The following is a 25,323-nucleotide window of genomic DNA, read 5'->3' on the forward strand; positions in this document are numbered from 1 at the left end:
CCGTACCTTTTGGGGGGAATTCTCAATGACGATAGCACGTGTACATACAAAAGTCCAGCGAACTGTGACCGGTTTATAGCCAACTTCAAATTGGTTATTATTATTAATCATACATGTATTATTTTAAATAAACAATTGAATTATATTTGCACTTTATTTTTTTTTTTTTCTTACAAGTTTTTTGTTTTTTTGCGCGCCATGAGATTTTTGCGCAAGTTATACAGCCAGTACATCTGGCGCCACCTAGCGCATGTCTTATTGCGCTAAGCGGTTGAGTAACAGCTACCGGTATCGGCATCAAAAACTACATTTGTGGCGCGTGGTTTAACTTAAAACAACATACTCTTTATTTGCATAGTAAAAATATACACAATTAAATTAATATCTAGCTTTCGAAAAAGTCTAAAACACTATTATCTACTGTCACTCATTATACATAAAATGTTAGCAGATGATAGTTAGTTTTGTAGTTATCGTAATTTCATAAGTGGCATTTATGTAACAATTGTTTATTTTCATCAACTTTTTTGGACAATATTTATATGAGTTTATTCGGACTTTATTTTCAAATAAATTTAATGTACTCGATATATGTTAAGCGAAAAGCTGTAAAGAAAAACTATCGAAAGTTAACAGAAAAGTTTACAGAAGTATCGATATATCGCTATGGTCGATAGTGGCATCGACAATTCAGTTGAAAATAATTCATTGAAGGCATCGGACGCGATTTGAGCACGAGCTTTGTTATTGAATTCGCCTTTTGGCCGGCATTTTACGCGCGTTCTGTATTTACATTGTAAGCGACGCGCGCAACAGGACGTAAACAACGGTAATGAGTTACAAATGTTTGCTGCAGACTGTATGACTGCAATATATTGTATTATTAAAAATAGACGCGCGTTCATGCGTAATTTAATACGTACACACTGGCACACAGACTAAATTCGTGCTGTTTCTGTTGTTGCTCTATTTTTTGTTGTGTTTTGTTTTTGTTTTAGTGCAATATTCCAAGTGTACGTTTATATGGTGCATGTGTGCGAATTTACATACATACAGCGTACAATTGTTCCAATTTGAATGGATCTTGAATGGCGCCTTCTGATCTCGCGCTAATGCTGAAGGTGAACCAGCTGCTCGTTTAGCTGGTTTTGTTTTGGGCTCGACTTTTAGCTGTTTACTCATATTCCCGTATTGTTTTCAAATTCAAGTGCAACCCTATTGTTTGATACGAAATGACGTCATGATGATCATTATTACGCGCGCTTCCTCGTTAATTAGAATATCCGATAGATGAATCATCTAACGATCATACGAGCTTATCGAATATCGATACACTTTAAGTAGATTTAAATTTATTTTTTGATTTTGTTTTATTTTCTGATGATGGCATTTCGATGACGTCAACTGCTCGTAACATAAAATATTAAACGTTAGTCATGAGCTCATAACAGAGACTTACCAAACGGGAAACATGACTAAAGTTACAACCATTGTTTCCGTCATATTAACAAACAATAATAATAACTAAACAACAACAACCACAACAACAATGCCAACTACAACGATCGATTTGCGGAGCACAGCCACTCTTATCAGCTGATAATGAGAAATTGTTCAAGGCGGATGATAAGATAAGATACAAATATGTAGATACAGATACACTTGTACATACGAGCTGTGCGCAATGTGCCAAATATTGTTGTAGTGTATCTTTCATGGCAATTTTTTGTGATTCAAAATAAAGAACGAAAACTCTTTGAGAATTGATTTGTATTTTACAATTTGTCAGTTTTGTTTGTTCAAATTTTAGAGCAAAACCAGCGGAATTAATAATCAGCGTACAAATTAGACGAGTTCCAGCAACAAAAAAAAAAAATATATAAAAAATTTACTCAAACCGGTTGCAAATATAAAAAACAACAACAACCACTGTAATAACAAAACAACAACAAAAAGGCAGTAGCCGTAGCAACAGGTGAGTTCAATGTTACTTTTATTTTTTTGGGTGCTAATAGGAAAGGGGGGAAAAGACATGATGGTGGACGGGAGAGGGAGGGGGGTGGTCACCCACGAGCAGTTGTACTTTCACTTGAAGCAACAATCAACCTATTTATAGAGACAATTACGATATATACTATATACATACGAATTAACTATGCCATATGTACTGTACATAAATGTTTCAATGCTGAGCAGCGAAAAAACGCGCTGATAACATTTATCAAAACGCCCTCATTTGAATTAAATTTAATTTTTAAAGTGCAAATCAAGAATTTAAAATAAATACATATTTATGTATGCGCAAAAAAATATCTTAAGTTTTTGCGTTTTTGCTTTAATTTTAACATTATCAAAACGTATATCCGCCTGTTTTAATTGTTTCTGGGTTGCATTAACCACAAGTATATATGTCAGTAAGTACATGCATACTTATATAGTGACCTGCATTTCAAATGCGTCATTCATGGGCCATTAAAATTTGTTTTGGACAACTTTTAACGCCGCCTGAAACAAATGATATATACGAATGCGAATTTCATAGAGATCCAATGAAACTCACTGCATGATCTCATTTTTCGGAAGGCAGTTTAAACAAACCGAAACAGCAGCAACAACAACAACAACAACAATAACAATGCAAAATAATAAAACAAAACAAATCTTTGCTTGTTTAGCACAATTTTCGATTTACTATCGCTTTTCTACATGCATCAGTTTTAGGATTTAATCGCTGAAATTCTGTTAAAATTTTGGTGTAAATTGTAGAAAATGTAAAAACTTGTATTCTTTTAAGAAGATTTCAAATGTTAAATATTGTCAATAATGTTTATGATAGTCGCTTTTGTCACTGTAAATTTATGAGAAAATACATTGAAGGTTTTGTTAATAAAATTATACTTTTTCAAAAACTTAATAACAGATTTATATCCTGTTAGTGAGTGATTAACAGAAATGACAGAGTGATCAGATAAACATTGAAACTGCTTAGCCAAAGTATCTGAAGCTTTATATTTGTTTTTTTTTTTTTTAGGTTTTGACATCTTTATTTCCTTTTTTATTTTTGTAAAAAGTGTTGAAATTTACAGTAAATCCGAAGAAGAGCATCAACAGAATTATAGGCCTTATTCCTAAAAGATTTATAGACTCGAAAACTATTTGATTTGTAGGGCTTATGTTTGACACAATTAAGATTTATACGATTAAGTGACTTTATAAGGGAAAAATACACTTTTTGCTCTAGAATAAATAATAAACTTCAAATAAATTTGGAAAAAATGTATGAATGCATATGAGAAATGTATTATTTGAGAAGACAACCTGTTCATTGATCAAGATAAAAACATCATAAATTTAGCTAATTGCAGTATTCGAGTATCTAAAATGTAGATTCTAAGTAATAAATAAATAAATAATATAATGTGACCATGGAGGGGCCATTCAACTGAAAAGCAGCGTAAGAGTTGATATCTGAAAAGTGTAATAAATGCAAATGTTTTACTGTTCAATGGGAATGAAAAATATACGTAGACAAGGTAAAAAGAAAGAATGAGTGTGAATGTTGACGGAAATCGTTAAATGTTTAAATGATGGAATATGCAAAAATAAAACCGCCAGCAGGAAGTGTTCTCTAATAGATCTCCCTTGGTATTACCACAAATACTTTAAGGTTTTTTTTTTTGTTCTTTTTTCGCATATGAGTTTACAGTTAATGTAATGAGTTTTTTTGTCGACACCTTTGGGGAAAATGAATTTTTTTGGGCCGTGTGCTGTGGTTCATTCAACCTGTGGCGATTCGGCCAATCCCGACGTCTGTGCTTTAAAAATAATTTGAACTGTATATTTTTCTTTTACTTTTTTCTCCCCCAGGCCCTCTCACCCTCTTACTCTCTCTCTCTCTCTGTCTGTCTGCTGGTGTTCTGGCTTTCGTTTTCCCTCTCTCTTTACTTTTCATTTTTCATGTTTTTTTTTTTTTAATTTTACATGTCGAATGAGGCGTGGGGGATGCGTGTGCCGCAATTGCTGTAAGTTGATATGGAATTATGTGTAGATGTGTGTAGAAATATTTGTATGCGTGTGGATAACCTCATTTGCATGGCGACAATCAAATGCAATTTGAGATTAGCAGGCCATCAAGCTCTATAGGTCGGCGACTGGGCTGGGAAGTGCAACTGGAATTGGAAATGAAAATGGAACTCAATCTGCGCGAATAGCGGCATCTTTTAAAAGTGGTTGCAGGAAATTAATAAAAATAACTATAACTGGCAGTACATTGTTAAAAAAATACTCTGAAATTTCAATTATTTTTGTTTCTTCTACTATAATTAATTGAAAAAAGAAACTAATAAAAACAACCTGGATATTAAAAATATCTTTGAAGCTTAAAAATTAATAAATAAATGTTATTTTCCAAGAAATATTTAGAACATTCCAATGTATACTATATACAAAAAATGCTGAACATTTTAAATATTGTTTATTTTTGTAATTGGCCAAAAATTAAACGCTATCAGTTACAATTAACTTCAGAAACTGTGAAAATGTGACTTTGGGAAGGTTTACAGAAATTTAAGAGCTTTTTTTTATAGAGAATAATATATTCAATCACTTTCAATATGCGTATAAATTTTTATTAAAAATTCCTATAATATTTCACTTTGCATATTCAAAGATTGCTTTCTACTTGATATCCATTCATTTGTTATGGTTGATTCGCGTTGAGCTCGTTGTGGATATGGTCGAGTAGGCGAATCCATAAAGTGGGTCACATAATGACCCGCTAATCAGGCTGCCACAACAAATGCCTCAACTGCCACAATGCAACCGGCTTGAAAGCTTTGTTGGCAGCAAGAAAAATCCCTTATTGGCAATAGGGTTGGTTACCATGACACTGTCGACGCGTGGGTGGAAGGGGAGGGGGGGTTGGTAGACCCAGTTTTTGGTCTTGTGGTCATAAAACTGTCAGGCCGACCATTTGCCAAGTCGTCTAACGTCTGATTTATGGAGCAGCCCCAGAGAACGCATCGCATGCATTGGAACCATCGACAGACTAAAGACCGCTGGACAGCCCCAACTGCTAAATACACTGAAAAAAAAGAACAACTTCTAAAATCCAAAACATTCATCTTGAATATTTTGTTCTTAAAATAAGAATATTTTAGGACCAAATTACTAAAACTAAGATAAGATATATTTTTATTTTTTTATTTTTATTTTATGAACATTAATTCTTAAAATAAGATCTTGATCTTATTTAAAATGTTCTTAAAACCCAGATGTGTTATCTTAATATAATTTTTTTAGACCAAAAATCTTAGTTCTGAGACCAAAATCTTGATTTTCGGACCTTTTTTTTTTATTAGTGTACACATAAAGATATTTACACATATAGTTTGAAGCATAAGAACAAAAGAATCGCCGCGTCTTTCTAATGTCCAATACCCTTTAAAAAAAAGAAGCATGTGAGTTGTGAAAGTAAAATGAACAAAAAAATAAGCGAAAGCGTTGTAAGATTAAAAAAACACTTAGCTGTAAATCATTATGAACGAATTTTTGATGATACACTGTATACTTACTTATAAGCAAGAACTCAACACAATATTTAAAAAATATTTCGTTTTAGATTAACATTCAAGAAACTGCAAAATCATTTGTCAAATTACAGAAAACTTTATCCAAGTATTAAGTATTTTATTTCATAAGCGAATCAAGCTTAAAATAATACAAAGAAATAAATTGCGTTAGCAGTAATTAATATAGACTAGGTATGGTATAATTATATTGTGTTAATCAATAAATTTCAACTAATAAAGTTCTTAAAAAAGTCTGTGAGACATTACATTCTGTTATGAGAGTTATATATACTTAAAAATAACTACAATTTATTAGACTGATTAGATTTTATTTGTGGGTTTATGCGCCATAAACAAGTATTATGTATAGATTTATTGCGAAGCAAAACACTTTTCAACAAGGTTTGGTTTGATAAAATAACAATTATATAGCTTATGCTTTTTATATTTCACTAGCAATGAGTTTTTTTTTTTGCAAAATTTTGAAAATGGAAAAATTATAGTATTATTAACAATTGAGAATATAATATATTATTTTTGTATTTTTTTTTTATACATTGCAATCATTAAAATAAAAGTACAGAGTATCTCTCAGTCGGCTTCAGCCCATGCTATATCTATGTGTGCCTTGCGTGCACATGACGTTGTTGCAAGTGAGGGGGAGACGACACGGGGGTGGTTTGTTTAGACATTAAAAAGGGGATGGGGGGAGGCGTCTTGCAATTGGCTTTTAAGTGTGTCAAATAGGCCTTACTGTAGGAAATGGGGTTTCCTCGGAACAGCATTGCAATTGTCGCGGCTTTATTGATCCACGCATAATTATTGCCCCACTGTGCAGATGACGCATCAAGCGAACAAATTTGTGACGAAATATTCCGTCATTGATCGAAAGACTAAAAGGCAAAATGTTACTGCAATCGATGGCATCCAATTGTCCAGAAATAAGAGCAACAATAACATCATGATCAGCATCGTCTTCAACTGATCTGTCGCCCACTCAAGTTATTTTACTGCTCGGCGCCAAAATTTATTAATAAAAAAGCAAGAAAAAAAAAACCAGAAAAAACAAAAACAAAAATATTTCCAACTCAATCGAGTCAATTTGGCGTATGAACATAGAAAAGCATAATAAAGTCGTACTAAACATTCTGAAGAGTCTAAAAGTCTGAGGTGTCTGACGAAAGATATACTCAGGGTATACAAATATTTGTCCGATTGCTCAAGAATCTACCAGGCGGCCCTCTAGACAGACTGTCGACTCTTGACTAAAAAAACAACAGATACACCAGATGAATTCTTTTAAAGAACATTATGATATGAGAGAAGTTACGAAAGAGCATCAACAAATTACTATAACAATAATTAGAAGCATGACTAATGCTTTTAAATGTTAAATTTGAAAACCCTGTAAGCCTGAAAATATCTAAACTATATACATATAATGGCGAAAGCAATTGATGTACATTGGATTAGGATTAGGATATTGTTTATGGATTAGAAATATTGTGTTTCCCAATTAAATTATATCATAAATATAAACAAGACTGATGTTAGAGAACTTTGACAGAGAACTTTAATACCCTTAGTATAATAATTGTAAATTATCACCTAGTATAAAAGTTGACAACAAATTGTAGCAATTTATTAATATATCATAACTTGACATCACGTTGGCGTTACGTGAATGTGACAGGGTAAAAGGCAGAAGTAACGGGAGTGGGATCTTCAGTAACGATCTTTGTTTTTGCCAAATTGCCCGTGAACTTTGACTGTGATTCAGAAATGTGACTTTCAAATTAAAAATAAAAACTAGGGACAGACTCATTGAATTTGCACATTTGATGAATAAATGTGGGGAGCACTCTTGGGTCATGTTTATTTATTTATTTTTATTTTTTTTTTTATTGAATCATCATTCTCTCTCGGCGCCTCTCTTCTCAGTTGTTGGTTTTGGCGTCGATCGTGCGGTATGCAAATGAATATAGTTCGCCACCTCAAATCTGGTTTTCAATTCCATTTGCGTCGACCCTCGATGTGTTTAGTCATTGCCCCATCAATAGACACAGATTTCCAGAATAAATTGTACTAAAACTGAACAAAAAAAAAAAAAAAATCACATCACCATAAATGTTGCCCCATTGAGATATCGAGAAAAAGCCGATGGTGACGACAACGCTCCAGTTGTCTGGGGTCTCACACTCATATATATTCTGTACTCATATATTATTTATCATTTGACTTGCTCACTTTGTTGATTTTCGTATCATTTTAAGCGAAAAAACAATGAAAACAACTTGCAAATATTCGAATTTCTAAATTCTAAGACGTGCTACGATTTGTAACTGACAGCAAAAGATACTGCTGGTTTCTTAAAGAAATCCCGTTAAAATTTTAAATAAATAAACAATTTTAAGCGAGACTTGTAGTTCAAATGCAATTAACAATCACTGAAAGAAGGCAAAATGGTTGAAAGTATCTTGAAAATTATACTTATATTAAAATCTTTATATCAGTTAAATACTAGACTATTCAAAGTTTTTAAATAACTACAGTTTTTGTTGAGTTTCGTAAATGTCTTGTATTTACTGGATTTACTCTCAATACAATTTCAAAAGTAACCAAAACTTTTAGAACTTTTTAATAATCTTAAGAAATAAGTTGAGCAATATAAGTGACTTTAATGAAATTTGTACACTTTAAAACAAGTTTTCTGTCTTATTATTTTAAATAATGAACCTCTCTGATTTAATCTTTTGACTAATATGGTTTACTCAGTGAAGTTAAAGTAATTTTAACACATACTTAGTATGTATAAAATTTAATACTGTGATACAATTAATAAAATAACGACAAATTTTGTTTGTATTTTTAAAATTATCTTCCAGTTTTGAAGAAGGATTCAAAGAGAGATTGAAAAAAAAACCTGTTTTTCGAAATTTGTTGGTGATTTGAATTAATTTAACCTCTTAGTTCTTAGTCTCTTATTATCAGGTGTGTTCCAAAAATCTCTAGAGATTTTGGTTTTTTCTTTTATCGGATATATGTTTGTTTGTTTATATATAGTTTGTACATTTACTCGAAAATATATACAATTTGTTTATTGCTCTTTATTTTGACTAACAATTTGTCTGATTCTTAAAGTAAGATGTAAGCCTGAATACGAGTTTCTAAAGATAATGTATATATAGATTAGGTATACCTAATAGCTGTGAATGTGACCTCAGTTTGTTTATATATGTAGTTTGAACTTGAAAACTAAAGTTCCCATATCAACAAAAGGCTATACAAATTAAGTTTGTGTTTGTGATTGTAATTATTTTGGTTAGAGAATAAAGTAATGTAATTGCCGCATAATTTCAGTTAATTTGTTTAAAGTAATTAGGCGAAGCGAGGCGAACGTGACATAAAGTCAAGTAATGTTCGACCAAGCTCTAAATATGTGTACAGTATATCTACAGATTATATAGTCAATATACATATATACTGTACTGTATGTATATTGGAACAATGTAATCGTAGTTTTTGCTTGGACAACAAATGAGTCACATTCACGTTGCAAGCGTCGCGTCTGTCGACAAAGGGGAAACTGAGGGGGAAATCCAAACAGGGCGGTGCGCTCGATTGAACGTGTTATGGCTAATTATCAGACGTAGTTGTAGTTGTAGTTGTTGTTGTTGCAGGCATGCAAAAGAAAAGCGACGATAAGAGTGAAGGAAGCGCTGTCAAAAGTGGAAAGGGGGCATTTCATGTGGGTGGTCATCGAACACGCCCCCTTTCCCCTCTCCCCCGTCCCCATACCCTTTGTTGTCTGTTGCCGCCTGCCCCAAACAAACATCTGGCGGATTGAGCAAGTGGCAAGCATTGCGACCTCTTTGCTTTCTTTCATTCTTAACTTGCCTCTTGCCACATCCATGCTACACATAGATACAAAGATATATATATATATACAAATGTATCTGTATCTGTATCTGCGTATGCCCGAATTAGACCCGGACATTTTCAATATTTCGACTGTCCATTGTCGTCTGCAAGGTTATTCTCAATACAGCATTTTTCATTTATTATTTTGCTGTCTTTTTTTTTATGGTTTTGTTTTTATTTGCTTCATTTTAATTTTCCATTTTGATTGTACTTAGAATTTAGCATTTATTCGGCGAATACTTGAAGTCAATTTGTTTGTTTATAAACAATTTCGGTTGTTGTTCTTTTTTTTTTTTTTTTTTTCTTTGTGTGTTAATTTTCTCGTACATTCTCGTTAATGTCTCTGGTGAGAATTTGCTCGATTTACGCATTTTCAAAGCATATATGGAACACTTTATGTACACACACACATATGTAGACATCTAACAACGTATGTGTTTGTGTGTGTGTTTTGTGTATATACTCGTATCTCAAATGCGGGTAATTTAAATTTTTTTACTTGTTGATAAAAAACAACTTGTACACAATTTCAAATAAACTTCACAAGCTCATACTTATTTTTTCTTTAATTCTATTGCTTGGTACGGGCTTAGATGATTTCGATCCGAATTAATCCAATAAAATGTTTGCAAATTCGAAAGAAAATATTCATTAATATGTAACACAGAATAGAAAATCAATCTAAAGTTTTTTAAGCATGTTTTCAGGATATTATTGTTAAATTAAGACAAAACGTGGATTAAATAGCAACAACTCAACATTCAAAGAGTCAAACAAACCAACATTTTTGATTTGACTAAAATCTAGCAAAACACCGAAAGTCAAAATATTGCTGAAAAATCGTTCTTGAATTAAGTCCTTAGTATTTGATTTAAGAAAATCCGGTATTACCGTACTGACACTTCTAATACCTCATAAATTTTATCCCGAAACTCAGAACTTTTTTTCTGTGTAATTAAATTATATACGAATAATTCTATCTCATATCTCAACAGAGAAATCAAGTAATTTCATAGAAAAATCTCTTAGTTTTTATCAAGTACAAGTTACAGGAAATTCGATTAATCGAAGTTTCAAAGTTACAGATTCGATTCTAACTTCAAATATTATAGCATTAATTAAGGTAAACCGAAGTTGACTATATAATTAAATGATTCTGTATAACTCGTGAACTTCTCTTTAATATCATTTAAATTAGTTTAATTTTTTTTCATGGTTTATGGCTAAGTTGTCGATAACAATTGTAGCTTTATAATATATCTATATCTAGCCAATAAAAAACCTGAGTCTCGTACTTATTAATCAATTATCAACTTGTCGATATCTATAAGAAGACCTTACTTTCTTTACAACAATCGAGCACAATTTTAACTTCAATGGAATTCATTTGGTTTTAGCCACGATTACAGTTTTGTAACCGCACAATTCTGTGATTTGTTTTTCATTTTGGCTTTTCCGCTGGGCAGATCGGCGCCTACGAGCAACAGGTAACCGCAAGTAATAGGCGTTGAGATAGGTTGTATCTGTGTGTGTTTGTGTGTGTGTGTGTGTTGCGGTTTGGCTTTAGTTTTGGCTCTGACTTTGGCCTCTATCGCCCACTTTCCTCTGAGAACCCGCAGCAAAAACGTGAAAAAAATGTTGCAAAAAGCTAAAATTGTACTTTGTTATGGGGGCTGTGTAGGCAGTGGGCGTGGCAGTTACAAGCGATCCCTACACATTCAAATATGTGCTCAATTTAAGAGTAGGACTAAGAGATACCCTGTGGCAAGTTCTACCGACTTAAAGCAATTCAAAAATATATGCTAAAAATGCTATAATTTATTGTTAAATAAAACTTTTTTGTCTCTGAAAATTGCCACTAAATTCATTGAAAAGAGTAAATAAGTGAGGCAAGCTGATATTAATATAGAAGTTGCTTATACTTTGAATATGCCATGTTAAAATTTCCACGATACAGTGTACAAAAATGCTCAATAGTAGTGATGTACAAATATATCGAAATATCGACAACTCGATTTTCGCGAAAACGATTATCGAGTACTTTAACTCGATGATTTTTTTTTGACGATCTATCAAGTTGGTTTAATCGATTAACATAAAAATCGCCAACTCACTGGGGCTTGTTCATCGTAGTTAATTTGCTGAATTAAGTTTAGTCGCTCAATTTTTGATGAACGTACGTAGTAAATAAACTAAAAAAATTTCAAAGTTTGAATTAGGCATGAAAACGTTGCAAGAAAAATAAGATTTCTGGTAAAAGCTCGCGTGTATTTCATGATTACAATTGCCTTTTCAAAAAAAATTTTTTTTTTTAGAAAACTCGATATTTACAACTCGATCTACTATTTTCCGATATATCGAAAACTCGGTTCTGATTTTTGGCGATTTTCTTTTTCGATATAAAACTCGATCTAAAGTTTGGGTTTACATCACGACTGAAAAGTATACGCCAAAAATATTGGAGTAACGAGTATTATTTACGAAAATTTAAATAAAAGCTATTTGCAACAATTTCTTTTTTGTATATAAAAAGCTCCATTCAAGTTGATAAATTCTATCCAAATTAAACTGTAAGCGAAATGGAATTTAAGGGGTTAAAATTATATGTGAAATTAAAAACGAAAATTGGTTTAAAAGTTACATTTGCTTAACCTTTTTTCTTGGCTATAATATGTCCATTTCAGGGATGACAGGCTTTTAGCTTTGTGGAATTTATGGAAAAGAAAATATTTGGAAATGACAAAAGTGCTTAATCCAATTGAAAGCGAGAAAAGTACGAGTATATATGCTGACTTTGGTGTTAACAGGGTATACCAAACGGAAATCACTCCCCTCTTTTGTGCATGGTTTCCCCCTCGCTCCCAAATTTCAAATGTAATGGGTCGTCAGTTAGACAACACGTGACTCTCTGACGACTTGCAATGCGCTCACCCATAACTCCTCTACACGTAACTGTAGTTGTTGTTGTTGTTATTTAAGTTCCCTCATCCCTCTTGAGGGGGAAGTTTAACATTAGCGTTACGCATCGTCAAGCACTTGGCAATGGAATTTTCATTATCCATTTCAATTTCATTTCGTAAGACATCGACAACGCCCCAAAGATCGAGGAACTATATCAACTATTACTATGTAAACAGTGGCTTATGAAATTCTTAGCTCGCCTTCACAAATTAACAATTTTATAAGGTATTTAAATGCTGAATTACAAGAGTCGCAGTGCGGAAGTTCAGAAATGCACTCGATTTGAATTGGAAGCAGAAGAAGGCTGGAAAGGGGGTCAGAGGGAGGTTGAAATGGGATGGATGCTTGGTTGGGTTAAGGGCTTGGCACACTTGGCTATGCCAGTGACTGTCAAACTGTGGGCACAGTTTGTTCTCTTTTAAATTGAAATTGCAGACGGCAAATAATTTCCGGCCATGAAATTCGAGTGCACCCTTTTTTTTTTGTAGCTGGTTGTTGTTGTTGTTGTTCAGCAGCTGCTCGCCAAGGGAGATGCTCTTTAATCTAATTAAGTGGGCTGGGTCTGGCTCATGATGATGATGATAATGATGATGATCATGATGATGACAAATGCGAGGATGATGACGCTGAAAATTGTGTCCCATGCGGTGACATGAAATTATTCTCTATATTCGCAACGGAATTCAGTTGAAAGCATTTCGAATTTTGAGTGCTAGCTAAATTGATGTGTCATCTATAGGTGTAACCCTGGGGAAAGAATTGAGAAGGATAACTTTTCATAAATGTACATACATATATGCAGAGGCCGAAATTGTTTTAAGTTTTTATAGAAAAATTACATCATATCAATTATTCTTAATTTTTTATCATAGGTAATACGTAAAAAATAATTTGCTTTAAATAATTTTTATTATACCCGTTACTTAAAAATTAAGTAAAAGGGTATATTGTGTTTTTAAGAAGATTATCTCTTACTATTACCAATTTATTCACTGAATCGCATCAAGTTTGGACAATACAAATAATATCTTTAAAGTTATTTTATTTATATTGAAGTAACGGGTATCCTATGGTCAGGATCTCGACTATAGCCTTTTCGACTAGTTTTTTTTTTTTTAACTGTAAATCAATAATTTTACGGATTAACACATTTTTCTACTTAAATGTAAATGATACTCCGTAATATACACATATGTTTATTATTTTTGAATTATAATTCTTAAAAAAGTTAAAAATGAAATGGAAGAATAAATATAAGTTTAATAGAACTTTGTTTCAAATACTCGTATGTATTTTTTAAGTGATTCCAAAAGAAACTTTTAACGGACTGTTTGTAATATCTGATTCTCTTTAATCCATTTATAACACAATAGCAGACATATATGATAGTTGGCTTCACCTACTATTTTATTCTATTTCCCTGAGAGTAGACTAGGGATAAATAAAGTTTTTTTTTTTAAAACAGAATACGATTGCCAACGATACCCAATAAGGGTATTAAATAAATCTTATTGACGCCATTAAAGAAATTGTTCTTTTATACATGGTAACACAACTAATCAAATATGTATATTATACAAAAACTATAATACATAGTTATGCAGTCATATAGGTTAAATATCATTACTAAACTGTAGGATCGCATTGATATTAATAAAAGAAAACTTTTCTATTTATTGAATAAAAAAATGTTTCCATTCATTTGATTAAATCAGTTTCTAAGTGTAACAGATAATGTGAGTTATTTATGCCGTTATGCAAATTCAAATTACTTAATTAAAATTGTTATAAAAAATTTTTCCCTATTAGTTTGTAAAACATTTGCACATCTTGAATTTGTTTTTTTATTTTTCCTGCTGTCTCTTGGTTTGGTTCATTCGCCTTTTGGCTTTCTCTGGTTGCATCCCTGCAATGTCCTTCTGTTTACCTTATGCAAATTTGAGTTTGAGCCAAGCAACCCCATTTGTGGCTGACCTCCACCACCTTCTTCCCTGCCCCCACTCTGAGCTGCGCTCCTTTCCTTTAAACGGGTTCAAAAACCTTTTGGGTGACATTTGGCCGGAAAGCGACTGTGCCCTTTAATTGCTGGCAAGGCGCTTTAGGGTTGCACTCCCCTCAGGGGGTGTGTGTGTGTGTGAGTGTGTGTGTATGAGGGGTGTTGTGTGCATAGTAATGTTGTAGGTAATTTTTGCCTGTTGTTTCGGTTGTTCCCTCGTCATGCAGTTGGTAAAACCGAAACGAAGCGAAATTAAACGAAATTCTTATTGATTTTCTTGGCATATTTTTTTTGTGTTTGTTTTCATTTGTTGTTGCTTTTTGTGTTTTTGAGGGCAGAAGCAAGTCACTGGGTCGCCAGCAAGTCAGGTTGCTATCAGGTTGAATGGTGGCATGTGGCATGAAATTTATGACACCAATTATTTATGAATTCGAAATTTGTTTGGCGCGTTGCCACAGCGCACAGACAAAGTAACAGACACTTGGATCGGATATGAAAATGCGAAAGTCGACAAAAATTCGGAAATGTGGAAAGGAAAAACAAGCGGGAAAGGCTTGAGATAGCCCGACTTTAAGATACCCGTTGCATACTTTTAGGCAATAATATTTTTAGCTAACTTAAAACACTCATTACCAGTGCTGCCATATCATCCTTTTTCCGGACTAATTTTTCCCTTTTCAAAATGAATTTGCCTGAATTTTTCTGATACATCTCCTATCCCGAAATCTGTCCAGTAATGTATATTTATTATTATATATATTTATATTTATTATGTATATTTATATTTATTTAATTATTATACATAAGTTCCTTATAATATAATAACTAAAGACTAGAGTACTAGCTACTGGGCCATCGACTCATATATATTTATTATATTTTAAATATTTGCCCAAAATATTTATTTAATATAAAAAAAAAAAAATAATAATAAAAAATAAGAGAGTGGCATCCATGTTAAGGTTGAATCAAAAAAAGTATGCACGATTGCAGTAACGCCTACTACAAATCTCCGTTAGTTTTTTTTTAGCTAGTTTTAAGATGCCTACAAGTTTTTTAAAGTGTTGAAAAACACTTAAATCATATACTTTCTTTGCTTTGGGTGCTTGCTGTTTGTTTTTTTATTAATATAGATTATTTATATAACTCTTTTCTAATTTTAAAATTTTTAACGGTCGACAATTGATAAAATTGCGGCAAAAACTGATGCATGATCTTATTCATGTGTACTTAAAAACTATAAAAAAAACTAGAAATTTTGAGATTTGTCCTGTTTTTCTGTCTCCTTTTAAAATATATGTCCTATTTTTGTCCTTTTTTGGAGTCCATCTATTCTGTTTTTCTTATAGAATTATGGCAGCACTGCTCATTACTGTGATTCTTTTTGCAAGATCTTGTTGCGACTATGTTGGATAACAGATAATAATTATAGATAGCGTTAATTATCAAATTGGACGTTATATCTTATATTGTTTCGCAATCTTTGGGAGGGAAGAAGAAGTCTGTGTGGCAAATTTAGTTAATCTAGCTCTTATAATCTATAAAAATATATACTTTATAGAGTCGGAGAAACGTCCCTCTGCTTGTTACATTTATTCCAACCAATACAAGGATTACTTTTAGTAATTTTTTAAGTGCCGGGTATATAAAACATTGTCTAAAAATATACGTACTCTTTCCTTATGTTTTTTTTTTCTGTTTGTTTATTATTTGTTGCAGGCAACAACGCTGAGGTCTCAAGGCCGCACCGACAACAACAACAAGAGAGAGAAGTGTAACAAGAATACCAAATAGCTGAAATCAATTCGGGAATTATGTCAGGGCGCAGAAGTCAGACACAGATGGCGCCACCGCCGCCGCCCCCCAAGCCAAACAAGGCACAGGCAAATGCAAATGGCAACGGTGCCCTGCCGAATGGTACCGCCAACAACAGCAACAACAACAGCAATTACAACAGTTACAACAGCAATAAAAGTGTCGCAGTCACAACGGAAGGCGACGAACGGAATCAGAGCCAAAGTCGAAGCCAGAACAGCGACGTTGCCCAGAGGAGTCAGACGCCGCCACGGACAGAGCAGGTTGTGATGACGCCACGTGGCAAGACCGCCAACAGCACCGTCATCTTAATCGAGCGGAAGCTCGTCGATGAGATCAATGACCGTGTCCATGTAGCTGGCGGTGATCATACGGGAATTATCATCAACAAGGACACAATTGCCGGACAGAAGAGCGCCAGCAAAGCGGCTGCATTGTCCCTCGAGTTTCGTGTCTTTCTCGTTAGCGCCAATACGGGTAAACATTCGCAGGAGTCGCGCACTCTGCGTTTCTGGTTCCGGGATTGGCTGACCAACGATGAAAAGCAGGCTCACATTGCCCAGGACTTTTTCAAGGAGCTCGTCAGTCCACAGGACTTTCCCAGAGGTACGCAAAGGCTCACAATAAATGCACAAATATTTAGATTTATGACGAAAATCGTTATCTCTAGTATATCGCCAATTTTTCGATTGTCATAAAATGTCAATTTGAAAGCATGCAAAAAGTTGACAATATTATTAATTAATATTAAAATATTTTTTTTAAGTCCAGAAAGTTGTGAATTTTAATTTCAAATATATGTAGCACTGAAATCGCTTTCTCTAAAATTTCGCCAATTCTGATATTGCGTAAAACTTCCACTGTGAAAGCAGATACAAAATCTAGAATGTACTTGTTTTTTTTTAATTAAGACATAAGTAGAACTGCGTGGAATTTAAGTCATTTCCATAACAATTTCGCGACGATTTCTTGACAATTTCGCTATTTATTTTTTTACTCTTAAATGTTGAAACCTATAAATTCCGAAATTAATTGAAATATGTAAAAAAGATTAATGAAAGTTGTATTTAGTTTAATTTGTAAAACATTAAAAAATCAAAATATCTGGAACTCAAATACTTTCGCCATAATTTCTCCAATTTAAAAGTTTTTTAAAATACAAATTTGAAAGCCTTAAACATTTTTTTTAATTATAAAAACTTTCTTAGAGATACCTCTCAAATATTATATCGTCAACTGATAAAGAATGTAAGAAACAAGTATATAAAAAAAAGTCGACTTTTAGTAGTTCTTAAACTTTATTAAAATTGAAAGTAAAATACGAATTATTCATGAAAATTTGAGCTCTTAGTGTAGTTTCAACTTGGCGACGTTATGGTGAAAATATCTTAAAGAAAACTTGCAAATTCTTTCTTTAATTGAAATTAAAATAAGTTTTAATTCAAGCATTTTGATAAAGTCATACATTCAAGATTATGAAGAACAGTTTAGGTAGACGTGCTCACGTTATTATTTACTCATTTTGCAGATTATGTTGGGTTTATCAAGAAGATAATGAAGCTGCTGCAACATGGCTATGCCGAGATTCAGTCCATTGAGATTGAGCTACGAATTTTGGAGGAGACATCGGCGCCGCCGTCACGACCACGTAAGTAGACAACACTTTCAACATCTCTCTTTATCTGTTAACTGTATTGGTATCTCTATCTATCTATCTTTATATCTATTTCTCTCTCTCTCTGTGTGTATGGTTTTTTTGTTGGGGTGTGCACAGCACGCGATGGCTATATCATCTACTGTTATGGCGACTGTAATCGCAAGTTTGAGGAGGCACTTTTGGCCCAGAAGAAAACAGGTGATGGCGACAATCTGATGAAGGCCATTTGGCTGGACATGTACACTGATCAGCTGAGCGCCCGACGCAAATGACATGCTTAACGGTCACGGCCACGCCCACGCCCACTAACACGCCACGCCCCCTCTTTTAATCTCTAGCAACGGCCAGCTCGAAATATACATATATACTATTTAGAAATATATATATAAAATTTAAATCGAAACTATTTGGACACCCTGTACTTTGTACCATCATTGCCATGTTGAGCATATGTGTTTTGTGGTTGTTCTTGGCTCTCAGTTTTGTTGTTATTGTTTCTTTGTTCGTTATGTTGTTGTTTTGTTGTTCATTGTTCGTTTGACTAAAGCACGCACCTCGTCCAAATGTTTGGCATTAAAAACAACAAAAGAATGCACTGAGTTTTCCTACCAAATACTAAATAAAAATGCATTAATAAAAAAAAAATACAAAAAAAAAAACAACGATATTAACAATTTAACATTAACTAGTTGGCGCTAAAAATGTTCAGGGAAAGAAGAAGCAGCGAATTGCAATATTTCTGCAGACTGACAGTTTGAGAGTCATTGTAACAAGTTGCTCAACTATAAAACTGTCGCCAGTTGCTGTCAAACTTACAAACTTATTTTATTCTCAATGTTGCTAGCCTTGAACTCGATTTGCAATTTCAGTTTCCAATAATATAAAATTTAGATTTAGATTCTTAATCAAGTATGGCCTCACTAAGGAATTGAATTCGATATTTATGAATTTTGAGTTTACTTTTTGGCGTCGACAAAAAATTATTTAGTGTTTAGAATAAGGTTCGAAAAAAAAAATTTTGAATTTTCGTTTAAATATTATATATGAGTTATATAGTCTAAAAATCAAAGATATGGCCATATCGATATGTAAGTGAAGAAAATTATATAAATAGTTATTCAAAACCCGCTTTTCTGATCTTGTAATAAGTTTTGGTTGGTTTTGTGTCAAATTCTTTTGATAGACGTTGGATAAATGAAGGTAAAGTGGAATAAAATAATAGATTCGAATAGATACCCATCCCTAATTTCCTTCTCTAATATAAGCTTACAACAGTTGCTCTCAAAGTGTTGTTTTGCGTTGACCCTTGAACTGAAATAATAAACTGTAATTTGTTGTTGTCAAAGCGTTGATTGTAAACCTAATTTAGACGCTTTCCCTTGGATCATTGAAGTGCTTCTCTAAATGCGATTTGGAGTCAGTAAAATGTATTAACCAAACTAATTCAATTGCTGTCAAACTGTCGCCTGTCAAACTGTTGTTAAGGACATTGCCTTCTTTGATGCTGTGCCTTTAATTGCCACGCCTCCTGCGTCCCTTATGTCGCCCCTTAGACAGACAGGGAGACACTCAAGTGCTCAATTTGTCTGGTGGCTGCAATTAAGTAAACGCTACTTGAGTTTTTAATCGCCGCCAAGTGCCTATGTGTGCTAACCAAGTCTAACCACGCCCATTCTAAATGTAGCAGCTGAACGCCCACCCAATAATGTTTTAACCATTAACGCAGACAATTGCATAAAAGCTTATTCTAACAACAAGCCGGTGTTATTCTCTCCTTTTGTTCACAGTTTCCTTGGAGGAATCACAATTTGAATCTCCGCCGTTGACACAGGAGAAGGTCCTGGAGCTCATTGAGCAGGCATATCCGAATCCTGTTTCACCCGAGGATTTGGCCAAGTAAGCTATTGCATACCCAGCATAAATTGCTGCAAAAATTAAATTAAATAAATATCGAATTAAATTTTATTTCATTGATTCGAAGCGCTACAAGTATTACTAGAATGTTACTTATAATTTATCGCAATAGTCACTACAATCATTATGTATATAAGTGTAAAAAAGGTTGCTTATTCCATAATTATTATAATTGATTTTTGTATTCACTATTATAAATTGTTTAGTTGTTTTAGTTTAAATTTAATTGTATTCTTTAATTTTTAATTTTATTGATTTAATTATTACTAATATATAGTTGTTTAATTTTATATTTATTTTATTTTTGACTAAATATTATGTCATTACTATGATTATTAATTACTATTACAACTTACCAGCTTACGCCAATATGCATTTATTGCATATTATAAAACATATTTACATTTTAAAGCCTTTGTTTAACAATTAAATATAAATTTAATTTCGTCACACTAAGAGCATAATATATGGGTTTTACAGATATGTATAGTAATGATTAGTGTCAGGAAAATACTAAAAATTATTTCAATCGTCATATCTAAAAAATTGCTAAGTTTATTTTTGTATAATACATATTTGTTGTTTCATAAGATCAACAATTTTTATTTCAAAATTTAATGCAAATACATAAAATAAACCGAACGAAATTTCACATTTAATTTAGATTTCTGTTGTCTGCTATCATTGCTCCAGCAAGACTTCTTATTTGGGTTTTTTTCTCACATGTTTTTCCGTGAGCATTACCAAAAAAAAAAAAAAAAAAAAAAAAAAAAGAAAAACAATATTATTTCGAGTGTTTTTTTGCATAGATTTAGCGATTGACAGAGTTATTATGTAATTAAATCAAGGCTGCAAACCTTCAATTTTGTTAAGGGTTCGGTTCGGCGGTTCAAACCATAGACAAGACATTGGTTTGCTTCGCGAATTGTTTAATATACCCCCCTGAACACAAGCATTGGGTTCGAACCTTTAATTTCATACAAACAAATAATTGTATTATTATACATTAAATTAAATTAAATTTTTTTTTAAGAGATCCAATTTTAATGTTAATCTAAATTTATTTGAAGATTTAAATATGACTTATTTTAATCCAAAGTCTCAAATAATTGCGTAATACATATAAGAAAACTATAAAATTTATGTAAATGCCTATTTTTTTGAACCGAACCTTTAATTTTAGAAAGCGGTTCGGTTTAGGTTCGGGTTCGCAAAGTTAATAAATTCATGGGCTCGGTTTATGATGCGGTTCAGGCGGCTTAAAAACCCGAACCGACACGGTTCTACGAGATTCGGTTCAGAGCCGGTTTGCAGCCTTGAATTTAATAATTGTAATTTTTTAATTAATACAAAACTATAATTTTTAATAAGTTGTGCTGAAATTGGCTGTGTATTCAATAAAGAATTAAGTGAATTAGACTGTACTCAAGTCTCTAATGTTTTTCTTCTCTTTCTCCCTCTCACTCTCTCTGGCTGATAGGGACTACGGCTGGACCGAGCAGGATGTGTTGCTGGTCATACAATCGCTGCAGGATCGCGGACTCATCAAGTCGATGGAGTACAATGCGTACACGCGCATCCATCATGAGGATAAGGAGATCAAGGTGGTCAAACAGATGCCCACGATAGCCTCGAATAAGCAGCCCACCATTGCCATCATTACGGCGCAGTATTGTGAGAAATTGGCCGTGGACGCCATGTTGGAGAACAAGGAGACGTTTGTCCGTTATACCACAGTCGGTAGGTGGCGCCACATGCAAGTCGCAAGTGCTAGAGCAATCAGATGAAATATGAATGATAAAGCGTAAAACATAAAGAAAAAGATAAAGAAAGCGTATTGAGAAAGCTCTGAGAGCATATAACCAACTAATATCTCACTTCTCTATATTCTCATCTCTCTTCTCTATATTCTCATCTCTCTTCTCTCTCTCTCTCTCTTTCTCTTGTTGCTCTCTCCCTCTTGTACTGCCCGAATACGAATGTTGATTGCATTTGCATAATTTGTTTGTTTGCTCCCCCGCTAAACACACCCACACACTCGCAACCATGCAAATTATAATTAATCCAAATTAATCAATTCCTCAATCCATTGAATGCAATCCAAAAATATATATGCGTATATATACATATATAACAGATTCCGATCCCAATCTAACGAACTCACTCAGAAAATCAAAAAAGAAACGCCGATTTGGTAAGCACACAGAGTTGTCTTTCAAATAACATAGATTTACATAGCCATTAGACCTCGTATCTTTATGTTTTTTGTATAAATAATATATTACCAAGGTCAAGTTTAAATCAATTAATTGTTATTATTAGAATTTTAAACAAAAAAGTGCTTCAATTAATTTTAAAATAGTCCAGAAAATACAATAATTTACCCTAAAACTGTGCAATTTAAATAGGTTTCTGGATTGTACTCTAAAACTGTACAATCTAATTGAAATCTACAATTTCTGTACAATTTCAATTCGATTGTACAGTTTTAGAGCATTTTATACAAAGCTCTGTTAATAACATAAAACTTGCTGTTATTACAATAACAGTGCAGTCGTATGTTAAAGTTGTACTTACTTAATGACATCTGTAAATGATTGAAAAGAAATATGAGATATAAAGAAAATTTAAAATTAAAAATAAATAGATAAAAAGAAGCTTACTCTGAGCATTTGTCAATTTTACAAATGACACGATATAACAGCCAGATTCTTACCATAACTAAATCTACTAATGCATAAATTGGCTCCAGTAAAAAAAAAAAAACAATTTTAGTCTGGCAATATTTTTTTAATCCTTCTTGCAAGCTGTTCACATTTAAAAGACAGCAAAAAAAAAAAAAAAGAAAATGCTACATTTCGAAAAAATAAAGTCATACCATTGGAAAAATTTTAAATTTTTATATAAAAGGATTTTGTAAAGACTCAAAAAAAAAAAAAATAGTCAATTTTGCTACACAGTTTTATTAAGGATAATTCTTTGTAAGATGTCAAAGTTAGGAACTCAGTTTGTAAATATAATTAATATTGCTGGAAATTTTAGTTACTTCTAAAGTAATATATAAACTTTATTGAAAATTAGAGCAAAATAATTTAAAATGATTGTGAACTTGGCCTTTGGTTTAATTATTATTTGTTTTATTATTATTATTGTGTGTCGTCACAACTGTTTGTTTATTGTAAGCGTAAAGGTGCTTTTGTATTTTATGTTGTTATTGTTGTTGTCATGGGACAATGGATTAAACATATAGAACATACATGTATGCGATAATTAAAGTTTTGGTATCCCGTTTATTTTATTTATTTATTTTTTTTTGATGTCGTCACACACATAAAAGTCACAAACCCAAATCTTAAACAATACATTCACATCGCCCATGGATGAAGGGAATGGGCAATCAGCACACACACACAGTCATACACACACACACGCACACACGTGTATATATGAGTACTCATCATGCCATCATTGGTTAATTCCAAAACTTGTCAAAGTTATAAACTAATTAGCTTCTCTTTTCTGTATTCTTTCGCATTTGTGATCGTGGTCGACAGGCGAATCAAATGTTTATACCTTGGGCAACATTGGAGCACATCGGATTGTGAGCACAAAGCTGCCGTCGGTGGGCAGCACGCGGGAGGCGATGACGGCGACTGGCAACACGACGACCCGACTGTTGGGCACATTCCAGAAGGTTGACTATGTCTTCATTGTGGGCGTGGCTGGCGGTGTGCCCCATTACACGGACTACAAGAAGCACGTGCGACTTGGCGATGTGGTCATCTCGTATGTGGACAAACAGCGGGCGTTGATCAACAGGTGAGTCAAGTGGATAAACCACAACATGAACAGTTTCTCACCTGATCTATATATATATATGTATATATATGTATTTGTTGTATTATTGCAGCAAGGAGAAGCCGTATGTGTATGTGTACAAGAGCGGCGAGGATGCGAAGACATATTTCCCAATCAACGATTCACTGCAACAGATCGCCGAGAGTCTGCAGGCCAACATGGAACTGAAACGGCCCTGGGAAACGTATCTGAAGGATGCCCAGCAAACGCTCGCCCAGAAGACGGAGAGTGACTTTGGCCGTCCCGATGCCAAGACGGACAAGCTCTTTATGAACATTGGCAACAACGAGGTCATTGAGGTGGCCCATCCCATTGCCGCCGATGAGATAAATGGTGTGACGCGACTGCGTCTACATTTGGGACCCATTGGCTCCGGCCGGGATCTGGTGCGTAGCGATGATCTGCGCACACAGTTCGCTCGCAAGTTTGGTCTACTCGCCACGGATGTGGAGATGAGCAGCGTACTGGACAGCATCATTGGCAATTGCCGGGAGAGTTTCATACTGGTCAAGGGTATATCCGACTACAAGGATGGCATGTCCACGCGCAAATGGCAGAATTATGCCTCCCTCTCCGCCGCTGCGGTTGTCAAGTCCGTCATCTGTGGCATGGATGCGCCAACCAATGTTTAAATGGACTCTGCTTTCCACAGCTTTGACACAGCGCATTTAGCAATGATTTTAACCTTCTTTTTATATACATTTTGTTCAAAAGTTGATCAACAAAAAAAAAAGCAACAACAACAACAACATATTTCTTTTTGTTCTCTATGCGTTATTAACCAAAAGTGGACCATTTGGTGGCCCCTCCAATTAGACCAAAATGTATGCGTTGTCCTAATACTTCATATGTACGAGTATTGAATATAATTTCTTGTTATTTATTTGTTATGCTTTTGTACTACATACAATACATATACATAAACATAAACATATACTGATACTGATACAAACACATACAAATATAATTTACATTTACACATTATGTATGACACAGGCACATGACGTATATACCTAATATATAGATGTATATACATAAATATATATACATACCTTACAAATAAATATTAAATATGTATTGCAATTACATTTTGCAACACTGAATTACTTACCGTTATTACTTTTCAATATACCTCTAATTTTATCCTCTATCCAGAAATGTGTAGAAAATAGAAGATCGATTCAAAACACAATTGCTTTTGAATTTAACTTATTTATTTTTAGTAGATATTTTCAACATCGTGTCTCATTTCTTAAGCAGATTGTTTCCTTTGGAAGTCTCCGGCAAATTTTTGTACATCTTATTAAAAAAATTTTAATTTGTATAGTTCACTAAAAAATGGCAGTTGATGTTGACAATAGGGTCAAACAAGAAATTCAAAGGGTGGATTATAAAGAATAATTTAGAGTGAATAGAACAGATTTACGATTATTTGAACAACAAAAATGTAAATAATAACAAATGGCACTCTAATTATACTTTAATTATAAAACTATTTTTAGATTTCTATAACATTTATCAACGTAAATAACTTTAATATGGATGATGGTAATAATTTCCTTTCACAACGTGGCATTCGTATCTCTTAAGTCATATTTGAAAAGTAACGAATGGTGCTTATCATGATAACT

The 25,323-nt window shown here is 33.3% G+C and overlaps 1 protein-coding gene across 6 annotated transcripts; it reads left to right on the plus strand.

The window, feature by feature from the left end:
• Window positions 1-687: 687 nt before the first annotated feature.
• Window positions 688-24,748, plus strand: LOC117780847. Of its 6 annotated transcripts, none has more exons than XM_034617532.1 (10): window positions 688-829; window positions 1,790-1,975; window positions 16,168-16,869; window positions 17,792-17,911; window positions 18,038-18,118; window positions 19,708-19,816; window positions 21,315-21,574; window positions 21,972-22,028; window positions 23,389-23,653; window positions 23,745-24,748. In XM_034617532.1, exons 3-10 carry the CDS (start codon window positions 16,263-16,265, stop codon window positions 24,322-24,324), a joined length of 2,079 nt encoding a protein of 692 aa, XP_034473423.1. In that variant the 5' UTR covers window positions 688-829; window positions 1,790-1,975; window positions 16,168-16,262; the 3' UTR covers window positions 24,325-24,748. The 6 variants fall into 6 exon arrangements, with proteins under 6 accessions (XP_034473423.1, XP_034473417.1, XP_034473438.1 ...); XM_034617526.1 differs by having other exon boundaries at window positions 1,811-1,975; XM_034617547.1 differs by lacking the exon at window positions 21,972-22,028 and having other exon boundaries at window positions 1,811-1,975.
• The last annotated feature ends 575 nt before the right edge of the window (window positions 24,749-25,323 follow it).

The sequence above is a fragment of the Drosophila innubila genome, chromosome X, assembly GCF_004354385.1.
Source record: "Drosophila innubila isolate TH190305 chromosome X, UK_Dinn_1.0, whole genome shotgun sequence".
Lineage (NCBI taxonomy): Eukaryota > Metazoa > Arthropoda > Insecta > Diptera > Drosophilidae > Drosophila > Drosophila innubila.